The 19,539-nt window shown below is 38.4% G+C and overlaps 1 protein-coding gene across 2 annotated transcripts; it reads right to left on the bottom strand.

Annotated features, from left to right (window-relative positions):
- Window positions 1-8,701: 8,701 nt before the first annotated feature.
- On the bottom strand, window positions 8,702-19,467 carry LOC128529976 (uncharacterized). 2 transcript variants are annotated; one of them, XM_053503631.1, is made up of 9 exons: window positions 19,320-19,467; window positions 18,783-18,876; window positions 18,524-18,692; window positions 17,944-18,086; window positions 17,281-17,457; window positions 14,584-14,700; window positions 12,939-13,025; window positions 12,360-12,507; window positions 8,702-10,494 (listed from the first exon to the last, which is right to left on the bottom strand). In XM_053503631.1, exons 1-9 carry the CDS (start codon window positions 19,331-19,333, stop codon window positions 10,472-10,474), a joined length of 972 nt encoding a protein of 323 aa, XP_053359606.1. In that variant the 5' UTR covers window positions 19,334-19,467; the 3' UTR covers window positions 8,702-10,471. The 2 variants fall into 2 exon arrangements, with proteins under 2 accessions (XP_053359606.1, XP_053359605.1); XM_053503630.1 differs by lacking the exon at window positions 19,320-19,467 and adding an exon at window positions 19,043-19,196.
- Between the last annotated feature and the right edge of the window lie 72 nt (window positions 19,468-19,539).

The following is a 19,539-nucleotide window of genomic DNA, read 5'->3' on the forward strand; positions in this document are numbered from 1 at the left end:
TGAAGCTCATCTCGCATGAAGTGCATCCCTGTGCGACTGTGATGGTGAATATTACTGCAGGATTGATTGCAGATTAATCTTGCTGATGGATTACAGTTGATGCGGAAGTGCTTGTAGATGCAGTGATGCTACAGTAACATCTCAGTGGAAGTGCTTGAAGAATAAAGTCTCAGTATGAAATTATCACAGAGAAAATATCAGTACAAAAAAATTGCATAGAAATTCCCAGTATAAGTGATCACACAGTAACTCCAAAACACTAAATGAATGACATCATTTACACGATTGGAGATTTCAACACCAAAGTGGAAAACCAAGTCTAGCCTGACGCCTCTGCCAACCTGCTACCTGGGAGGAGAAGAACGATGCTGGGGTTCGTTTAATCCACTTGTCAGGAAAACCTGCTATGGATCTCCAACAGAGGCTTCAAGCAACTGTCAAGGCACATCTACAGGTGGGAGGAACCAGCAGGGACCAGAAGTATGATGGAAATGTTGTTGAAGTCTACAAGCACCGGTGGAGTTGGTGTAGTGGACTAGTGCATGGTGTAGTAGACTGGTGAATGGTGTAGTAGACTAGTGAATGGTGTAGTAGACTGGTTAATGGTGTAGTAGACTGGTGAATAATGTAGTTGCACTAGATGCATAAACAAGCTTCAGCTAGTCCAAAATGCAGCAGCCAGAGTTCTCACTAGAACCAGAAGATACAAGCACATCACCCCTATCTTATCTTCACTCCATTGGCTCCCCGTGAAATTTCACATTGATTTTAAAATACTACTCTTGACATATAAAGCATTAAATGGTCTCGCGCCGCAGTATCTGAGCGAACTGTTAGTGTCTTACGATCCGCCACACCTACTTCGATCAAAGGATGCAGGCTGCTTGTCAGTACCGCGTATTATGAAAAATACAGCTGGGGACAGAGCTTTTTCTTACAAAGCCCCGAAATTATGGAATAGTCTTCCAAATAGTGTTCGGGACTCAGACACAGTCTCAGTGTTTAAGTCCAGGTTAAAAACCTATTTATTTAATCAAGCATTTTTATAAATAGATTTGCCTTGGGTAAAGGAGCAGTCCATGGGGGACTCATGGACGTAGAGTATTATGGTGAACTGGTATGTTTAGATGCTGTCTTCCTCACTCTCATTGATCACTCAGGTTTGTTGACGGTGAGGTGATTTGTTGCTTTACATCTCAGGGAGCCCTCATGTCTGTGTTTCCTTCTGGTTTTCCCTTTTAGTTATGCTGTTATAGTTAGTCCTGCCGGAGTCCCTGCTTGCACTCTGTACTAAATATACATTCACATTATACATTATGTGACTGCGACCATACCTAACTGTTATGTCTCCTCTTCTGCTCTTCCCTCTCCTGTTCTCTCTCCCCCTCTCTCTCTTTCCCTCTCTCTGTCGAGCTACACATGTCGTTCCTGAGCTGCCAGTGATCCAGACTCCCTTTGCCCTCCGGACCTGTCTGACCCATCCTGGTGCCCCGCTCCTGGTTGGAGATCTCGTCGCATGGATGCCCCGTGTGTCTCTTTGGAATGCGTCTGGTGTCTGGGGATGGTTTCACTCTACCATGAAGACGGTTCTGGCCTCAACTGGTGTTGACAGCTGTTTCTCTGAGGACTTGACTTGGCTGCCGTTGCTCGATAGTTCAAGTCAATTGTTTTCAATTTCTACATGGACTCCATATTTACATCAATTAACATTAACTGTTATAGCTGAACTGCCTGCCACCTAACACACTGTATAAATGCAGATCAATTCCTGCTTTCTGATTTACCCAAATGAGGATGGGTTCCCTGTTGAGTCTGGTTCCTCTCAAGGTTTCTTCCTTTTACCATCTCAGGGAGTTTTTCCTTGCCACTGTCGCCCACGGCATGAGAAACAATTTCTACAATTTTGATTCATGACGATGTGCGGAAAATTTTGGAAAAATCTTCCTGAGGAAGAGTGGCTCTACGAATCAGTCTGCTTAAACTCCTCATCGTAATCTTCATCTTGCTCCACATCATCATTGTCACTAAGCAGCTCCGACCAGTGCCCACTGTCCAGGGTAGAGGATGGAGTTGGAAACTGCAAAGTTGGGAATAAGCTTCCCAAAGAAAATTAGCTCTTCTCCAAATCGATTAGCTCCTTACACTCAACCTCTTCCTCTGCATGCTGCCTTCGACTGGGAGAGGCCTCTTCAATGTTGTCCATCATCTGACCACTCATTCTTCCTTCCCAGAAAACCGCACTGGTGCAACACACAATGATGTTGGGATGGCGCACCAATCTAAGGAATAAGCTCCTTAATGGGGAGGAGCTCCTCTCCAAATTAGTGAGCTCAAAAACTTCATCGTCCTTATCTTCTTCCTCCAAACACAGTCTTCTTTTTGGTGCGGCGTCTACCTCCCTTTATTTCTTCATCTATTTCCTCCTATTCCCTTTTCTCCTCCCCATGTCGACATCATCCACAGAAACCAAAGAACTACTCACTTGGTCCTGAATGTAATCTTCATCATACACCTCAATCTCCACAGTGTAATAGTGGAGATCACTTTAAGGCGGTATGACAGGCAGAACTTCCTTCATCCATGTTACTGGGTTAAAGGAGATGAAGAGATAGTGAGATTTTGTACAAAGGAAAATCACTCATAGTGAATGTATGCGTATACGGTATTTACATTAGATATATTACTGGAAGCTACATATACTGTACATCCTCAGTAGTTATAGTCTGTCATGGTGTTTGATCACAGATATTTTTTAAATACTGATATTATAAAAAAAATTACACAAGTTGCCCTTTGTTTTTGTTTTTTTTGCTAGGTTTATATACCAATGTGCAAAAAAACAAAAAAAAAATTAAATGCAATAAATATTTCTTTTAAACACTACAACCCACTTGGGGGTTTCTAACCTAATTTAATACAATGATACCATCATTGTACTCATCATGTCACGTGACTCCCATAGACGCTATGCAGTGCAATACACAGGAAACAGAACTGAACGCTTCCAACGAATCTTCAAGTCCCGAGTCGTTCATTCTTTTGCCACGTGACTTCCATAGACACTATGCAGTGCCGTACACAGGAAACAGAATTGCGCGATTCTTTCTCAATAAATCGTTCGTTCGTTCTGTTTTTAACCTTTAGTTTTTAGTTAAACAAAATATAAATGGATCAACTCACCGCTGTAATCATACGCTAGATCTAATTATATCTTATGGTATAGATGTCTCTAATATAGAGATTTTACCTCTAAGTAATGATATAACAGATCATCACCTCTTGATATATACTCTACCCGTAGAACAGATTAGCTGTGTCTCCCCACGTTATCGATTTGTTAGAAATATGAATCCGACCACTAAAGACAGATTCACAAGTAATCTGCCAGATCTGTCCCAAATTCTTATTAGACCCCTAAATGCAGACGATCTGGATGAAATGACTAGCAGCATGGGTACTATTTTTACCAGTACATTAGACACTGTTGCTCCCATCAGATTAAAAAAAAGTTAGAGATAAAACACTTGCTCCTTGGTACAATAGTCATACTCGCGCCCTAAAGAGAGCAACCCGTAAACTTGAGCGAAAATGGAGAAAAACTAAATTAGAAGTTTTTCGAATTGCGTTTAAAGACAGTATGTGCAGCTATAGACAGGCTCTAAAAACTGCTAGGACCGAGCATCTTAGCCAACTGATAGCAAGAAACCAAAACAATCCCAAGTTCTTATTTAGTACAGTAGCCCGCCTAACAAAACCTAAGATGCCTGCAGAGAGTACTCCACAACATTTTAGTAGTGAAGATTTTATGGACTTCTTTAATGAAAAAATCGATAGCATAAGGAAGAAAATAACGGAAGTTCAACCTCTAATAGCATCTCATGATCTAGTTCAGCCTAAAGTTTCACATTTAGTTTTTCAGTGCTTTACAGGTGTAGGACAGGAAGAGCTTTATAAACTTATCACCTCAGCTAATTCAGCAACGTGCCTGTTAGACCCAATCCCAACCAGATTTTTGAAAGAAGTGATGCATACGGTTGGAGAGACACTTTTAAACATTATTAATTCTTCATTATATCTAGGTCACGTCCCTAAACCTTTCAAGTTGGCAGTTATTAAGCCGCTCCTTAAAAAATCTAATTTGGACGCAAATGAAATAACAAATTATAGACCGATTTCAAACCTCCCCTTTTTATCAAAAATATTAGAAAAAGTAGTATCAGCTCAAATATGCACATTTTTGCAGGAAAACAACATCCTTGAAGAATTTCAGTCAGGTTTCAGGCCCCATCATAGTACAGAAACTGCACTAGTTAAGATTGCAAACGACTTGTTTTTAGCTTCGGACAAAGGCTGCACCTCAATTCTAGTCTTGCTTGATCTTAGTGCTGCATTCGACACTATAGATCATAACATTCTCATAGATCGCTTTCAAAATCACATAGGTATTCAGGGACAGGCATTAAAATGGTTTAGATCATACTTGTCTGATCGATACCATTTTGTAGACCTAAATGGAGAACTGTCTGGTGTAATGCCAGTGAAATATGGGGTCCCACAAGGGTCAGTTTTAGGACCTCTGCTGTTCTCAATATACATGCTTCCCCTGGGTAACATCATTAGAAGACAAGGGATTAGTTTCCATTGTTATGCTGATGATACCCAATTATATATCTCAACAAAACCAGACGAAATACCTAAATTGTCTAGATTAACCAAGTGTGTCCAGGACATAAAAGATTGGATGACCAATAACTTCCTTTTACTAAACTCAGACAAGACAGAGATATTACTCATCGGCCCAAAAACCCGCACACAACAGCTTTCACAATTCAGCCTGCGTTTAGAAGGATGTACTGTTACTACTAGCTCAACAGTAAAAGACCTGGGCGTAATATTAGACAGTAACTTGTCTTTTGAAAATCATATTTCCAATATCACAAAAACAGCCTTTTTCCATCTTAGAAATATCGCCAAACTTAGGAGTATCCTATCCGTATCTAATGCAGAAAAGCTAGTTCATGCATGGTGGTAGTCCTGCACCCTCAATAAACAAGCTACAGTTAGTCCAAAATGCAGCCGCCAGGGTTCTCACCAGATCCAGAAAATATGATCATATAACCCCAATATTATCGTCCCTGCACTGGCTACCTGTTTAGTTTAGAATTAATTACAAAATAGTATTACTTACATACAAGGCTTTAAATGGTTTAGCTCCCACATACCTAACCAGTCTTCTAAAACGCTATAATCCGCCACGCTCCTTAAGATCACAAAACTCCGGACTTCTGGTAATTCCCAGAATTTTAAAATCTACAAAAGTGGGTGGGGCATTTTAATATTTAGCTCCAAAGCTTTGGAATAGCCTTCCAGACAGTGTTCGGGGAGCAGACACGGTTTCCCAATTCAAAAGTAGACTCAAGACGCATCTCTTTAATCTGGCATACGCGTAACTCATCCCATAACTTCATACTTCAGTACATCTATTCTGAATGGCAACTACGCTAATTCTCTCCATCTGTTCTGTACTTTTCTACCCATCCTGAGGCATCTGGAGATTGTACCAGCTTTAGTAGATAAAGGCCAACCCTGCGAAGTTTTTGAGGCATCCAGAGAAGGACCAGCTCCAGCTGAATTCTGCCTTATTATGATTGGAGCTACACATCCTGCTCCTGTGCTCCCAGTGAGCCAGACCCCATTTGCCCTCTGCACCTACTCATCCCTATGCTGAACTGGACTTCATGTTAATTTAAATAATTTCTGTTTATATTGTACTCTCAGCTGCATAACACACATGGTGTTATATTATCTCTATCTGTTATCACCCAAATGAGGATGGGTTCCCTGTTGAGTCTGGTTCCTCTCAAGGTTTCTTCCTATTACCATCTCAGGGGGTTTTCCTTGCCACTGTCGCCGTCACCCTAGGCTTGCTCATCACAGAAATTTCATTCATTCATCTCGTTATTATCTAGAGACACTTTTCTCACACATACACAATTTATTATTATTTATTTATTTATTTATTTTTATTTTTTATTTTTTTGTGAATTTCTTTCATCTTTGTGAAGCTGCTTTGAGACAATGACCATTGATAAAAGCGCTATATAAATAAAATTGAATTGAATTGAAAATTGAATTAACCTGACAACAGAATGAACGACTCAGACTGAAAGATATAAGAGATGAGCTACTCATTCTGTGTATTATAATATGTCCTTAGCTGCATTGTAATATTTCTATTACTGGAACTATAGCCAAAATTTGTGTATGTAGATGTATTGGAGGTCTTTTTGTTGAAAATTTAACATTTTATTTTATTTCTTATTAAAACGAAATGAACTAAATGACGCAAAAAGAGATTCATTCGATTTGATGAACGAGATTCAAAGAACCGAGTTACTAAAATATTTCAAACTTCCCATCACTAGTGTATGTGTGTGAAGTAAGAGGAGGAATCAGCCTCCCCTTTCTCATTTTACACAGTAAACCTTTCTCCTTTCTTACAAACACACAAACACACACACACATTAACGAAAAGACTGTTTTGTCGAAAAAATTAGAAAGGAACACCCGTAAGACACTCGCATGAGCGCATACTAACGGAATCAATGCTGTAACATAAAACAAACTGTCGTCATGCGCGCGCAATTAGTTGAATATTCGAAGAAACTTTTAGGTGATTTTAGTTTAAAAATTAAGTAAGAAGGAAACATCAATACGTATAAACCCAAAGAACAAACTCTGTGACGAATAGGAAACAGAGAGCATCCAAAATACTGTGTAACTGTGTTCTAATCTGTCTAACACACAATTAGACTAGACAGAAATATTGAAATGAAAATTAACATCTATTAAGAACAGTAAAGCACCTAAGTGTTCACCAGCAGAGCGCTCACTATCAGTATACACAGTTGGGCGCATGAATATTTGAACATTGACAGTTACGTTGTAAATCTGTGCTATTTCCTGGCAGAAGAGTCACCTGCCTTGGTTTAGCCGTCTCCACTGAGCTGACTCGTATAATAAAATGAATTTCAGTGCTTTACTAGACTGGAGATTTTACTATCACATAAAGGTTACTCAGCCCACCATGGTTAGTTTTCACACATTTACTGATGTCTGAATGTAGACCAAACCCAAAAGGCCAAACCAAAAGTACAGTACATCATGAAGTTGCCAAGTTTCAGTAAAAATACCCAAAGCATCCCAAAAACCTTTCGAAGGCACACTTTCACCATGATCAAGATCTGTAATAAACATTAAAGTCTAGAAGTTTACATGATCTACCACATGCTTTTAATTCTCTCAATCTCCTACAACAACGGTTACACTGCAGACAGATATAGTACACTGCACCTTACCTTGGTTTGCCAAAAGCATAGTTCATAGAAACTGATTATGTTAACACCGATAATTTGCTTTAAAAGAAGCTTGTGTGGCCTTGGATAATTTTTGAAAGAAGGGGATTCTGTATAAAAAGAACCTTTTTTTCACATCACACAGTACATTATACTGCCGTTGACCTTTTACTCAAATCAAATAAATATATATATATATTTCTTTCTACATTGTAAATCAACCCTGAAGGCATCCAACGTGGAATAATATCCTTTGAAAAGTTGATATTGAGATGTGTCTGCTACTTATGCTCTGTAAATCCTTAATAATGGCTTTAATCCGTGGTGCTGTTAATTGGTGATTTCTGAGGCTGGGAACTCGAAATGCACTTGTATATAAGGAACTTTGAACTCTTTGTACTGTTCCTTCCATAAAATCTTAGCCCATAAATTTTACATTTATAACTGTGTTATTCTCCCTCACCGCGCATACCGCTTTATCCTGTATATAGGGTCAAAGGGGGCCTGGAGCCTATCCCAGGAGACCTAGGGCACGAGACAGGGTACACCCTGGACGGGGTGCCAATCCACACACCCAGACACTGACTCAGTCATTCACACAATAAAGGCAATTTGGGAACACCAATTAGCCTAGTCTAGTCTAGTCTGCATGTCTTTGGACTGTGGAAGGAAACTGGAGTCCCAGAGGAAACTACCAAGCACTGGAAGAACATGCTCTGAAACATTTTAATGAGTCAGCCATTACAGATTATTTACTGTACATGTCAAAACGCATTGTAGTAGATCCACGCTACTCGCTTAAGCTGTTGATCACTTCTCCCTGATAATCTCTGAAATACTGTTTTCTTGTTACATCTCCGGCTTTACTGCACACAGAACCACTTTATGCATGTCAGAAAAAGTTCTATTCTTATCAGATCAGCGTCCATGTAAACATTTTAATCAGATTGAAGAAATATTGTCCACGTAAATAAAGATCATGACAGTGTTGTTAAAGACTATTTTGATTTTTTTTTTTTAGTTAAATCATTAATTTGAAGAAATAATTTTAAAATTGTTTGATTTTAAAAATTTCAAAAACTGAAATTGTTTTCTTTCATGCAATTGAAGACTGTATTATTCTTCATAAAAAGAAGTAATCATTCAATTTACGAACTTGCACAGTTTGTGAGTTTCCAAACCAAAAGAAAAAGTTTTAAAACATTCTCACTTCCCTTTTTTTACCAACAGTAATTCTTGTACTCCCCTGTTGCGACATAATACACAAAACTGATTTGAGCATGTAAGACACAATTATTAAAAAGAATTTATTACATTTTTGCATCATAAATACATGTTTCTAAAAGTAAAAAAAACTGATATCAAAAAACAGAAAACAAAACACTTAGAATAGTTAAAAGGTTAAAGTTCTGTTTTGTACAATACAAGGTGAATATAAGGTAGAAACAGTGCTGGGAAATACAAAAAATGAACATTGGTTTCCAATAAAAAAGGAATTTATTTTCAAAAGTCTATGAACTTTGGTGTCTCTACATGGGAAATATCACAAAAGAGAACAATGACCTTTTGCTCCCGTTTAACACAGAGCTCAGTCCCTGACGAAACAATAGTTCACAGGTTGGTACATAAATTCCTAATAAAAACTCACATTGACCGTAAAATGTGCACTAAAATATCATAAACAAAATGAAAAAAAGACCAAATTTTAATGTTTAGAGCACTAGTGCAAAGGCTTCTGTTTAAAAGTTTTCATTAAAAATGACACTAGGAGCAACAACTTAAAAACGTAAATTCTTATTATTTGGTTAATCTCCTTTTCTGCTCGAAAGCACTCGAGCTGGCACATACTTAACAATCCATTTTAAATCAAAACCATCAGCATGTCATTTCAGAACCAACATAAGACTCACAGACATTCTAACAAATGTGGTTCTTACAATGACGTGTTTAAAATCAGTAACATGCTTACTGTACATTTAAAGTGAAACTTTGAGATAGTGCAGAGTCATGTTTATTGAATAGTTCAGATTTTGTTTTTCAAATGTTCAGAAATGGATTTCCACAATAAAATAAAAAATTGAATCCCAGAATTTCCAACTCCGACTTTTGGGCCCCACTGTACGTACAAATAACATGAATTAATTATTATTTTATTTCTATATTTACTTATTTTGTAAAAAATACTGTAGCAGGTCAGTCAACAATTTACAGATTGGAACAATTATGACTATAAAAATATAAAGACTCCATTAATGTTATAAGGGGGGAAAAACTGTGCAATTGATTAAGCATTAAATTAGGATTTTTTTTTTTTTTTCAAGCTTTGCTCTAAAAGTTAATTACACTACTCTGCATAGAATTCACATTTCTGGGTCACAGATATCAAACTAGTAACAATTCAATTCTCTTTCTTCTGTTACTAAAATCTTTTTTAATTAAGTGAAAACAAACCACAAACCTCAACCTCATTGTTATTACTACAACACAGCTGGATTGCTGCTGTAAAAGAAAACAGTAACATCTGACATAAGAGTTTTGATAGAGATTTCCCATTCCCAAATAGGATACATGCTTATTATTTGCTAGGGGATTTATACTGAAGCTATAAAATTAATATAACAGACACTAAATATATATCTGTAGACATGTGATTTGAGTGTATTAACACTTTTAGTGAAACTTTTACTGTTTACAAGAAATACTGATTATACTAGATAATGTGAATTTCTAAAATGCTTAAAAGACAATTAAGTATAAGTTGTAACTTATAAAAGTACATGGATTACACGATTAACTTGGCATTTTCATGTGCAATAATTTTATCATTTAAACATAAAAGAATTTTTTTTCAGAGTTTAAAATTAGCTCGCTGAATTTTTAAAAACTTTAAAATGATTTAAAAATAAGCTAAATGGCAGTGTTGGTTCATTGCCCTCACTTTCTGTCTGAAATTGATTCACAGACATCTCTTACTGTACAGTTGATGAAACGGCATTCAAGTGAAGACTTGGTTAGCTGTAAGATCATATTCAGCTGTGTGATAAAGTTGCATTATTGTTCTTCCTGCTTACTGGCCACAGTGCACGTTTTCACGCTGGTGCTCTTCACTACGATCCTTACGGCTTATCTGGGGCAAACACTTTGAAGAGAAACAGAGAAACAAAATCAGACATGCACAGTAATATATAAAGAAATATATTGCTTTATATAAAGTAAAAAAAACAGTGGTTTTGGTCTAATAAGCGTTTTTGGAAATTAAACAAGGGTTAATTCTGACTCAAAACTCTGACTAACTTAATCCTTTAATCCTTAGGTGGCAGGCTAGCCTGCTTTTAAACCAGTCTGTTTGCTTAGCATAAATTTTGTTTTTTTTTTGGTATCACACTGTACAAAATTAAATGGAAAACAAACATGAAGATTGCCTAATGGTGTGTCCTCGTAAAATTATTTTACTTAACAACCCTTTGGCAAGAAATCACAGACATTACGGAAGTATGCAGAGTAAAGGGCTGTCACTAAACAAATGAATACACTTTCATAGTTTAAAACACTTAAATAAGTGTTCATTTACTTTTTGGTTGTTAGTCCAAATATTTGGAACACACCACATTTCTGCAGTATTAAAGCTCTGTCCATGGATACGCATGTTTCACGGTAAAAAAACAATCCAAACCAAATGTATCCATTTGGATCTGATTCAGACTCTGCTAAAGGTCTAATCAGCTCTTTGCCGGGTTGAGATAAGCCAAGCATAAATATTTCACCATCAACACTCCTATGGACAAAACTAATTAAGAGCGAGAAAAGGATGAACACACACGGTGTATAAAAAAATTCTTACTTTGCACCCATTTGTTGACTAGCAATGTTGGTGAAGAAAAGAGTGGCTCGATATCCCAGCAATGCTGCAGTGCCTGATTCACTCGTCAGGTGAATCTGATATTTTTATGATAGCTCATTAAGTTGATTATAAAGAATCAGTAATTATATAGCACATGGCCAACAAATAGTGCCTTTCTAGAGAACCTTTAATTAGATAATAACTGCAAGGATTTATACGCTTCAGCTGGCAACAATTCTTTAAACCTGACGCAGTGAAGAGCTTCTCATTTCTTAAAAAATGCACGGTTGAGGAAAAGATGTTACTGTGTTTCTGAAGGGACAAATTATTGGCCTGCGCCAAGCCAAGAAAACAACTAAGGAGATTGCAGAAATGACTGGAACTGGGATTGTAAAAATGACAGTAGAAATCAGAGTTATGATTAATAATAGTCAAAGTAAGAGCATTTCCATACACAGTGCAGCAACAACACAGGATTGGGAGTAAACAGTTGTGTGGCCGAAAGAAAACCACTTATTAGTAAGACTAATCAGGGAAAAAGGCTTGAGAATTTGCTAGGAAGAATGTTGGTGGTGGTGTTTCGGCTGCTCCCAGCAAGGGATCGCCACAGCGGACACTTGGTCCGCACGTACAAGCATGGAACAGGTTTTCGCTGGATGCCCTCCTGGTGCAACCCTCCCATTTTCCCCGGGCTTGGGACCGGCACTGCATCCAGTGACTGGGGTTTGGGCACTGGCTGGGAATCGAACCCGGGCATTTCGCATGGCAGGCGAAACACCTACCACTGAGCCACAAGTGCCCATCGCAAGTAAGGTCATTATAGCAGCAAAAAAGTGAAGATAAAACAATAATTGCACTTTTAAACAAACAAATTGCACTAGTTTCAACAAATTGCACAGGGGACTATGGTGTCTGTGGGTCTTAATCTATGGTGACTCAGGCACTCTTTACATCCTTGTTGATTAGAAAATCATTTTATTGTGAGCATACACTAATAAAAGCAGGACGGCAAAAAAAAAATTAAAAATCTTTAAAGATTTTCTCTGTTGCTCTGCTGCTACATGATTGGTTGAACCAACCTGAATGTGCAGGTGTACCCGTTACAATCAAAATATATTTTCAGCAACAAGTTTTAAAAAAAAAATAATCACAGCAGCCCTTACTTCTCTCGCGCAGACCCTGGCCGAAGCTGCGGTACAGATGGACCAAGCCCCAGAACAGCACACCTTTGATGATGACTGAGGTCACACAGCCTGTTATGGAGGCGGCTTCCAGGATAAAGGTTTTACTCTGGCCCCAGTCAGTAATTATCTAGGAGGAAAAACAAAAAGCGCTAGAATAGGATGTGGACTATTCACTCCCATCTAGACTTCGACCAAGATGTTTAACAGAACCATGCACAAGGGTGAGTCAAAAATAATTCGCACTCTGGCTGTAGAATTTATTTTAATGGATTTTAAGTAAGACAAACACAACATAATCTTGTTGCTTTTTAATACACCTTGTCCATCTCTCAACCAGCTTTCATAGTCCCTCATTAAAAATATTTTAAACTGAGCTGCGAGCCATGAATGCACCACTGTCTTCGCTTCTTCATCAGAAGTAAAGCAGTGACTGTAGAGAGAGTAGCCTTGCAGCCAACAGAAGGTTTAATATAACCAGAGTGCAGATCATTTTTGACTCACCCTTCTACACCAACAACGTAAACAAAACTGTGAATTATGGTGTGTTTCCAGACTCACCGTGTATAGCAGGTAAATGAAATAAGCAAGCTGAGGTAAGTTCATGAGGACAAAAACCCAGACCAATATCTTCTTTTCTTTTAATACCTGAAAAACAGATGCAAAGTAAAAACTGATTTGAGCTTGATTGCAATATGGCAGTAATAATCGGATAGTGAGAATACACCTTATTCATCAACATTTACTGTATAGTCTCCAGATCATGAATATTAAATTCTACTGCCAGACGTCTGAGGGACGACGTACAATGTAAGCGACCGGATCAGTGGGGAATCTTAAACGTTTTCGATAGCTCCTTGTATATCGTTGTCTCATCATCTATACCCCTTTATCCTGTATACAGGGTCGTGGGTCCTGGAGCCTATCCCAGGAGACTTGAGGCATGAGGCAGGGTACACCTTAGACAGGGTGCAAATCCATTACATGCCACACACATACTGTACACACACACACACATGCTCATTCACACACTACAAGCAATTTGGAAACGCCAATCAGGCTAATCTGCATGTCTTTGAACTGTAGGAAGAAACCCACCAAGCAGACCAAGGGGAGAACATGCAAACCCCATGCACACAGAGGCAGGAATCGAACCTGGCCAGGAATCGAACCCAAACTCTGGAGACTTGCATTTTTTTCTTTAGGTGGGCGTGATGATAGATGATATCATGAAAGATACCGTAAATACATATAGTATGGGGAAAACACAGAAGCGGCCATAATGCACCTATTAGGCTCCCAAATGTTCAATAAAACAGGAACGAACGTGCAACAACACCACAATATAGTTGGTTTAAAGTTGGACATTAAAAATTCGAATCAACTTTACCATGGTGCACGAGACAGCACGGAATACCCTGAAAAAGGCAATTGCACAGTGAAACTGAACCTTTAAAGATGAATGGGCAGATCAATGTATGCTTAATCGTTTTGCAGGAAGTTTGGTTCATATGTTCCGAAGCCGTGGCGCTAATAAAAAGCATGTAGATGATGTAGATCGCCAATATGAGATGAAACGAGCCCAGTGTTATGTGCCAAAATTAAAATGTTAGGGTTAACAAGTGATGTTATGAACAGTTATGTGCTGGATTTAATAATTTACTTTAAATAGGGAGTGTATTTGTCAGAATACGGAAGAAGTACAACTTAGTGTTAACAAAGTGTAAGACACTCAACCTTACAAATTTTTATTTGTTTGTATTAATAAACTAGGCAGAAAGGTCTACCGTACAGAAAGACAGGCAGACATGTAGGTGAGCTTCAACCTGAAATAATAATAATATCACTCATTACATTAAGGCTGATCAGCTTATTTTTACCCCTTTAACTATCTCTAAAAACACTTTAAATCAACGACACATAATAATGCTAGTGTGTGTGTGTGTATATATATATATATATATATATATATATATATATACACGGAAGCACAGACCAGAACTAAGCCTCTTGTGAACAAGTGAATGCATTCAGTAAATGACACAAAAGAGTTGCACAGGGATTTCCTGCGTCTCTGGGAGGCATGCAGTCCACCACAATTTCGTATAATCCCTACTGTAACATATCTCAGTGAGGAAATGCATTTTTAGGGCATGTTAGCAAATCACCAGAGCAAATTACAATTGTGAAATTTACAGTAACTTACAGAAATGGCTCCAGTCAGAGCAGTGATTATCGCCCAAGCGATTCCAATCGCCAGAATGGTTGCATGAGTGGAGGACACGGACTTGCCAGAGGTCAGGATCAAGATGCACAAGCACGTCTAGTCAACAATGCAAAACACATAATAACAGTCACTTCTTAAAAATAACTGCTAAGTTTCTCACAGGCTTGTAACTAATGCACTACACAGATACAACTACAGAGACTTGAAAGTCTACACACTACTGAGAACATTGCAGGCTTTTAAAATGTGTTGAAAAAAAATTAACAAAGATCATTTTCCATGATTAGTTTCACTTATTACCTAGTTGCACCCTGTGCTTTTCATGCAGCACTTACAGTACAGCACGTTGTGCATTCATCTTGATTTGGCATTTTTGTTCCACCCTTATATTAAACTGTCAGTTGCACAAACATCTTTTGCACAAAGTCATTCCACAGGTGTTTAAGAGAATTTACACCTGGGCATTGACAGGGCCATTGCAAAGGATAGATCTCTTTTCTCCTGTAGCCATTCCCTTGTGAACATCTTGTGCTAAAGAGGGAAAAGAGCCTTCATCATCAGCTGCTTAACACAGACCTGCGGCAGCATGATGTGAACCAATGGCATGAGCAGAAACTCAAAATAGATCTTTATTACAGTGTAAAATAAATCTCTGGGGCATTCGATTAAGAGTATTTTACAATAAAATTGTCGTAAACCGAGGTAGAAAAAATATTCTTCATTAAAACCTCGCTGCAGAAGAAGATGGAAGCTGTTCCAAACCCTTTTATGAGACTAACGCTAACCCCTGACCCACTTTTTCCTATTTTTAGTGGAGATGAGTGGTACCCGGTGGGATCTTCTGCTGTTGTAGCCCATCCGTCTCAAAAATGCTTTGCTGCATACCTCGGTTGTAACGAGTGGTCAAAGTTGCTCTTCTATCAGCTTAAATCAGTCGGCCCATTCTCCTCTGACCTCTAGCATCAACAAGGCATTTTCGCCCACAGGACTGCCGCATACTGGATGTTTTTCCCTTTTCACACCATTCTTTGTAAACCCTAGAAATGGTTGTGCGTGAAAATCCCAGTAACTGAGCAGATTGTGAAATACTCAGAGCAGCCCGTCTGGCACCAACAACCATGCCACGCTCAAAATTGCTTAAATCACCTTTCTTTCCCATTCTGACCTTCAGTTTGGAGTTCAGGAGATTGTCTTGACCAGGACCACACCCCTAAATGCATTGAAGCAACTGCCATGTGATGGGTTAATTAGATAATTGCATTAATGAGAAATTGAACAGGTGTTCCTAATAAACCTTTAGGTGAGTGTATATACATACTGTACATGCATACATAAATAAATGAGGGGCATTCAAGGCACATCCAGGACACCAGGATTCTCGTGAAAATTGATAGACAGAAGTCTTCAAGCAAAGTACAGTAATGAGATTCCAAGCCGAAGTAAAACATTTGAATGGTTTAACTCATGCTGAAAAAAGCATATGTCTAAGCATAAATCTATTGTGCACAATCCTGCCCCCATATTTTTACAACATAGTCAAAAATGCTCTGTTTTTTGTAAGGGCTACTTGCTCTAACAAACAGTGCCATCTTTATACTCAAAAGAGTGTTTTGTTCTTAATTTTTTGTTTACTTCTCCCTACCCTCCATGTATGGCTAGAAGGTGTGTAGGTAGGATCTCTAAAGATGAAATGAATAGAAATATCAAATACATAAAAATATCATGTTAAAGGTCATCTGTATTTATTGTAGTTCTGCACAATTTAAAGTCCTGGTTTTACTTAAATGCTCCTCATATATTAAGATGATATGGCTGCCAATGTAGGCTCATTTTTTCTTCCATGAAGAAGAGCTGATCCTTTTACACTAGGTCTCACTTTGCAACTTAAAAAATGTTTATTCCGTTCTAGCTTGAATTAGACATTAGAGTGTCCCCTGTCCTTTCCCATATTCCATGCACTTGATTATTTAAATTCAAATTTTATTGGTCAGATACACAGTCATACACAGTACGATATGCAGTGAAACGCTTATACGACCGCCAGTGACCTTAAAAAATAAAAGCTTATACATAAAAAATAAATATGAATAAAAAGAAATACGAAAGAAAATAACTAAAAAAAATACAAAATACAAAAGAAAATAACTAAAAATATATACTGTACAAATAAGGGCATAATAAAAATATTACAAAATATAGAAATATAGAAGAAAAATTTGAAATTTGTAAAACTTTTGAAGTGACTATGGGTGTTCAAATATGCAAGCGACTTATTAAAGTCTTATTAAAGTGTAATTTTCTCCCAAATTCAGTCTTAGTAAAATTTGCACTTACAAGTCACTTGTCCCCCCTGTCGTACAACTACTATAAAAAAGGAAGGGTGAGGATAATCACATGCTTCCTCTGAGACATGTGAAACCACCAAAGCGCATCCTTCCTGATCATACCAGATCACAGGGGGTCATAAATTGAAATGTGAAAGCTGACTGGAAGCGGTCACCCCGTGTCCTAATCATTATGTCACAGAAAAAGACGCTCCTGCAGAAATCCAGGAACTGCCATGTCCTTTATAAGTGCATGTATGTTGGTTTTGTCCAAGCATTCGTCTGTACATAGACGTTTGTGGTTCATGTGATTACAGGATTTTTTTTGTCTACAACTAAAGGAAGAACGCACCTGCGCTTGAAGATCAAAAGTCACCATTGAGAAGCAGAGGTTGAGCAGACGGTACTGCTTCTGCAAGCTTTCCAAAGCTCCGCCTACCCTGAAGTCCATCATGTTGGGCCTGCAGATGAGCAGCGAGGCACAGATCAAGTGCACCACACCCACGCATATAAAGCACACAAAGCGCACCTGCAAAACAAATCAGCATAACCTGAGGAAATCAGTCAGACATTTGCTGCCAATCATGATTAGATTCCTAAAATGTCAATTGTGCTTGACAGGTTTGTTTTCTTTATGCTAATTTAACACAACACCAAACTTTAGATTCCTAAAATACTTGAATATTTAAATTACAAGAAGATGAATGGCTTTTTATTTCCCACTGTGTGTAATATTTAACCGTCTCATCTAGTTTCCTCTTAAGTGAACTGACTTCCTTTTTGCACAAGCTCATGCGTTTCTGTGTTTACACTCTGTTCCTATTTCAACCTCTACACTTGGAAAGCCCCAGATGCTTTAGTTGAGCTTCTAGTAAAAGCAATTCTCCCAGCCAAAGTTCATCATATATGCAAAATCTGTAGAATTTGCAAGCTCAAAGCTCTAACAGGACATGGAACCACACCTAAGGAAGAGGTCAGCCGTGGTTTGATGGTGCCAAAAAGACAGCAGACGTACCATTATCAGCGTTTCTTTCTCTTTGAGTACGCTGAAGTTGATGATGGAACGCGCCATGACCACGAGGACGCACACCACAAAAACAATCAGCTCCTGCCTGTTTTCCTGCCACACACCTCGTATGATATAGTACACACAGAACCCTGGAAAAACACCACAGGAGCATTGTATCTAACAACACACAACATTAAAGCATCACATTTCAGAAGTTGTCAGTAATTTATTTGAGATCCGTCTATGCTGTAACTGGAGCACACAAACCACAGAACACCTGAAATAGAAATTCTATAAGCCATGATAAATTTCATGGGCACTGCAAAACATGCTTTCATTGAGACTACGTAGGTTTGAATTTGTCTATTAAAATGTAACGACTGCTTACTTACAACAGCTCATCTTACACCCTTATTGCGAGTAAAGATATATAGATAAAATTAACATGTTTGGTTATTTCGTAATTTTGTTCAGTAGTAATAACACTGACGGACAGGGATCACTGACATCATTCCTTTAAGCTTGTTGCTGGCTCTTATTATTTCTTATTTCTGTAGTACATTATGGAGCGTATGTAACGCCTTACCGATTCCCACAATCTGGATGATTGAAATGGAGAGGTCATCATCTTCACCCTTTTTCCACTTTTCTGTCGCGAGGTTAACTACAGTGAGGATGAAAAGGGCAAGCATGGAGATTATCGTGAAGCAGAAGTAGATCTTCACCAACAGCTGGATCTCCGACCACTGCTTCACCTAGACAACAAAAAACAAAAGGGGATAGTACTGAATGGGATGTGAAAGAGCGAGTTTATGGAAGTTATGCTCCAGAGTCAGATGACTTACTGGTCCACATGGTGTGGGTAAAAGCTCCTCATGCCTTGGCCTCAGGTTTGGAGAAAGAGCCTCCATGCTCTCATGGCGCCCAGGCAGCAATGGACTGCAAAGATGGATAGATGAAGAAATAGATAAGGATGGATAGAGATGCAAATATATCATAATATTAAATCAGCTTGTTAAAACGCAATGCAAGCATATATATGTTAATAATCAGATCAAATGTTTTCAACAGCAGTAAATCAAAGTAACAGCAAAGTTTTCAGAACCTCACACTCTGCATCCTGATTATCCCACATGGTTCAACACTCATCATGACATATGTTCACTAGCTGCTCTACTATTTTCTGATAAGTGATTACAATAAGTTATGGCTTGATCATAAAAATCTCAACACAAACGGTCGTCTAAAAAAAGTGGTATCGGATCTCAACATCTGCATCCTACATAGTGCACTACGTCAAAAGGGGAGGTATTTGTAACCGGACCCCACTGTTTTTAGCTTCCTGCTAACGTCAACAAGTGGGTTTTGAGCTGAACGCTTACCGAATCTCGTCCATTGAGCCAAATCCAACCAGGACAGCAATGCTTTCAGCTGTACATCGGGCATGTAATATCCAATCTTACTCGCTGTCGCTACATTTTATTATGCACCTCAAGGAGCGGGAGGGGCTGAAAGACGGCAACACGCGAACTTCCGCTTTTACCTCGTTTTAGCCAGTCAGTAATGCGTAGTAAAAGTGCAACATATTTGTTTTCCCGAAAA

Source organism: Clarias gariepinus, chromosome 9 (assembly GCF_024256425.1).
Source record: "Clarias gariepinus isolate MV-2021 ecotype Netherlands chromosome 9, CGAR_prim_01v2, whole genome shotgun sequence".
In the NCBI taxonomy this organism is placed as follows: Eukaryota; Metazoa; Chordata; class Actinopteri; order Siluriformes; family Clariidae; genus Clarias; species Clarias gariepinus.

What these genes read in the sequence shown, in the direction of transcription:
- LOC128529976 (XM_053503630.1), bottom strand. Translation starts at nt 19,089, where the DNA reads ATGATGAGTGTTGAACCATGTGGGATAATCAGGATGCAGAGTGTGAG. An exon ending in ATCAGGATGCAGAGTGTGAG is followed by an intron (nt 18,877 to 19,042) that starts GTTCTGAAAACT and finishes CCATCTTTGCAG; the next exon opens with TCCATTGCTGCCTGGGCGCC. An exon ending in CTTTTGATCTTCAAGCGCAG is followed by an intron (nt 14,701 to 17,280) that starts GTGCGTTCTTCC and finishes ATTGTTGACTAG; the next exon opens with ACGTGCTTGTGCATCTTGAT.